The following is a 3,970-nucleotide window of genomic DNA, read 5'->3' as shown; positions in this document are numbered from 1 at the left end:
AACATAAAGAAAAAGAAGAATATAAGAGAAGAGATACGGAAAGTGAAGAAAGATGTGTGAAGTTGTTGAAGAAGGGAGTTACTAGCAATGAATTATGTTTAGCATTGCTGGTCCATCCATTCATTAGACAACTCCTGGGGGTATGGCCATCACTAAACTAGTCTCAAATGGTATTTTTAGTATTGTCCAGTTCCTTTGTTGTCGCCAGTACGTGAATTTTTTTAAAATGACCTTGCGGATCAATAACATTCAACAGGAAAGTCCTTCTTTGGCCCTTGTTTTGAGAAAGCTACTTCCTCATTGCTATCCAAATTTTCCTCTAAAAGCTTTTCCTGCAGACCTTCAAGTGGATCAATAACATTCCCCAAGGATTTTGACATTTTACGCCCATGTGCAGCACGAATCATCCGGTGCAAATATACCGCAGACCGACAAAAGTCCACCTGTCATTTCAGCAATCAACAACCTTTTAAAAAAAATCACGGCAGGAAGGAAGGAAGACATACATTCTTCAGCTCTGTGTCCGTGTGCATATAAAATCAGACCATAAGGTGCACAATCTTGCAAATATACCGCACACGGGTAATCCAATCAACAACGACCAAACTTGAGACAGAGGCTACCCTAAAGATTTGTTTCTGAGAGTACCTTGCTATGGAAAAACATGACACATGATCAGGAATGACAGCCAAAAGGGCATCGCTCCCAACTCTTGCCTACTGCACAGAAATGTGATTTCCAAGATTCACCTGTAATGTAGCCATCGACAGAAAGCATTAACTAATCAGAACACATATTTAACATAACTTTATATTGATAACGTCCCAAAAATGTGTGGCACTAATTTTCCCTATATTTGGTTAGGCCAGATTGTTACCTCCAAGACTTGCTCACAGCACTTTGATCCCACAGACTTGTAGACCTATGCAAGAACGTAAATTGACTTAAGAAATCTAGACGCAAGGCTTTTCAATGAAGCCAATACTCCAAACTATCTAATGGGAAAAGGGAATGAAGCTAGTGACTTTTGATTATTAAATCTGAGATCGATATATACTTTTTGTAAGTAACCTTAGTGGTACAACCATCTCCAATGGTAAATTAAAAAAAAAAAAAAAAAAAAAAAAAAAAAAAAAAAAAAAAAAAAAAAAAAAAAAAAAAAAAGAAGAAAACAGATTAGAACCCACAAGCAAATAAACAGTCATAAACAAAGCAAAAATATACACAATAGATGGGAAGTGGGAAAAAGGAAAAGACGCACATACAGAGACAATGCCACCACCATAGTGTAAACCCAAACAGCATCAGTTTCAGAGGAACCCACCTAAGGAAAAATCATAATTGACATCCCAAACTGATCAATTCATGGTATTGTCATCAAAACACAGGTACCCCCCCCGATATGTCCATATGATATGATATGTGAGCTAAGATTGCCAAACAAGAAAATATGAAGAGAGCCAAAAATGAGACCTTTCTGGTCATACCTGAAACTAGAGTGAGTTAGGTCCCTCTTTCTCTTTGACGTGTTGTGATAAGTTTCGTGGGTGATTTGCGTTGGATAAATATAAAATGAAGGTCTTGGGATAATTTGGTCATCATCCAATTCTATCAATATAGGTTATGCAATTTTCTTCTTTGGCTATTATTGCCCTTCTAGATTAATTACGATCCCCACTGATGGTTCTCCTCCCTCTTTTGTAAGTGCTATTCGTTTTCAGTTCTGTTTCTTGAGCTTTCAATCAAAATAACCACAACAAAAAAAAGTCGTAAAACAACCTCATAGCATATTTGAAACTTGTGTTGGAAGTCTGTCAAAACAAGGTTGAACTGTTCATCCCGATGACATACTTCGATTCGTATTACATATATTTATATATGTATACCACATGGAGAGAGAGAGAGAGAGAGAGAGAGAGAGAGAGTTATATTATGTCAATGGGTATGTTCAGGTGATTCAAGTTTTACTAGGTTCCAATTATTGTGCTTAGAGGTCAGAACAGGGAATGGCCTCTTTAAATCTTATTGTCCTCCAACATATAACCAACCCAAAACATAGTCAAGCCGTTACCACTAATTGGTAGAAGTACCACCACTAAGAACTAAGCATTCGCCTCTTTAGACTGCAACAAATACAAAGTGAAATAAAAAGAAAATGATTACAATGTCAAGAAACAAAGGCTCATTATCTTCTATAAATATGTGGTTGGCACTCTTATAAAGATCTCCACTTTCATGACGCCACTGGTAATCCAATCAACAATGACCAAACTTGAGACAGAGGCTACACTAAAGATTTGTTTCTGAAAGTACCTTGCTAGGGAAAAACGTGTCACAGGATCTGGAATGACAGCCAAAAGGGCATCGCTCCCAACTCTTGCTTACTCCACAGAAATGTGATTTCTAAGATTCACATGTAATGTAGCCATCGACAGAAAGCAGTAACGAATCAGAACACATATTTAGCACAACTTTAAATTGATAACGTCCCAAAAATGTGTGGCACTAATTTGCTCTATATTTGGTTAGGCCAGATTGTTACCTCCAAGACTTGCTCACAGCACTTTGATCCCAGAGACTTGTAGACCTACGCAAGAACGTAAATTGACTTAAGAAATCTAGACACAAGGAATTTCAATGAAGCAAATTCTCCAAACCATCTAATGGGAAAAAAGGAATGAAGCTAGTGACTTTTGATTATTAAATCTGAGAATGATATATATTTTCTGTAAGTAACCTTAGTGGAAGCTTGGGTTGTTAAGACAGTGGTGCAACCATCTCCAATGGTAAATTCACACGAAATAGAATCTCCCTAAACAATAGAACAAAGTTAAATAAATTAACCACCCAAAAATAAAAAATAAAAAAAAATAAAAAAAAACCGGATTACAACCCACAAGCAAATCAACAATCATGAACAAAGCAAAAATATACACAATAGATGGGAAGAGGGAAAAAGAAGAAAACAAGGAGATCACATACAGAGACAATGCCACCACCATAGGGGAGGGTGTAAGAGGGTGTAAACCCAAACAGCATCAGTTTCAGAGGAACCCACCTGGGGAAAAATCATGATTAGCATCCCAATTCATAGTATTGTCATCAAAACACAGGTACCGATATGTCCATATGATATGATATGTGAGCTAAAGATTGCCAAACGAGAAAATATGAACAGAGCCAAAAATGAGACCTTTCTGGGAACGATAAACTCACTTTGAGAAGCATCTTGTCACTGTTGACCTTCCTCCCACTTTATCAACCACCACCCTTCCCTGTTTTTCCCTCTCTCTCTCTCCGTCTCTCTCTCTCTCTCTCTCTCTCTAGAGCTGTATTGTATATCTAGCGTACACAAGCGAGGCCAAATGGGGAGCACGTGTCCACAAATTGGGTCGGGTCCAACGTATCAGTTTAAACCCGTTATCTTTATCCGGGTCCAAACCTTTTGGTATCCTCGTTATTTTCAGTAATGTTTTGTCCTTTTAAAAAATACAAAATTAGTTAAATACCCATTCCTAGACATAAAACTATAAAAATACCATATACTATTTAATGTATATAAACACACCCAAAATAAACCCAAAAACAAACGACTGTGTATTTTTTATTTTAATTATTAAGACGAAATACCTTTATTACCCTTTTAACATATTACCCTTTTAACATAAAATTGGAATTCTAATCAACACCATATCAGATTTCATTTCACGACCTCCAGTCTCTCATCTTCATCTTCAACCCAAATTTTCAGTTTTTGTTCAACCTCATCATTCTAATGATGCATTGGAGAGGGCCTTTTCTCCGTTCGGTGAGATCATCAAATCGAAGGGCCATTCGGCGCATGTTCTCTCTCTGCTACTTAATCTTCTGTTTCTCTATGTTACTTGATCTTTCTCTCCCAAAGATTGAAGATCGATCGATTCCTTTTCATTTTTTATTATTATTTGTATTTGTTTGATTATACTCTGAA

The 3,970-nt window shown here is 36.9% G+C and overlaps 1 protein-coding gene across 6 annotated transcripts; it reads right to left on the bottom strand.

Annotated features, from left to right (window-relative positions):
- Window positions 1-387: 387 nt before the first annotated feature.
- LOC117627888 lies at window positions 388-3,308 on the bottom strand. 6 transcript variants are annotated; one of them, XM_034360165.1, is made up of 9 exons: window positions 3,194-3,308; window positions 2,983-3,058; window positions 2,738-2,812; window positions 2,543-2,587; window positions 2,314-2,403; window positions 1,262-1,324; window positions 878-922; window positions 649-749; window positions 388-443 (listed from the first exon to the last, which is right to left on the bottom strand). In XM_034360165.1, exons 1-8 carry the CDS (start codon window positions 3,226-3,228, stop codon window positions 717-719), a joined length of 462 nt encoding a protein of 153 aa, XP_034216056.1. In that variant the 5' UTR covers window positions 3,229-3,308; the 3' UTR covers window positions 388-443; window positions 649-716. The 6 variants fall into 6 exon arrangements, with proteins under 6 accessions (XP_034216056.1, XP_034216059.1, XP_034216060.1 ...); XM_034360167.1 differs by having other exon boundaries at window positions 432-443; window positions 1,266-1,324; XM_034360168.1 differs by lacking the exon at window positions 878-922.
- Between the last annotated feature and the right edge of the window lie 662 nt (window positions 3,309-3,970).

Source organism: Prunus dulcis, chromosome 5 (genome assembly GCF_902201215.1).
Source record: "Prunus dulcis chromosome 5, ALMONDv2, whole genome shotgun sequence".
NCBI lineage: Eukaryota > Viridiplantae > Streptophyta > Magnoliopsida > Rosales > Rosaceae > Prunus > Prunus dulcis.
Note: the sequence above shows the minus strand (reverse complement) of the source record. Positions and strands in the feature narration are given on the sequence as shown.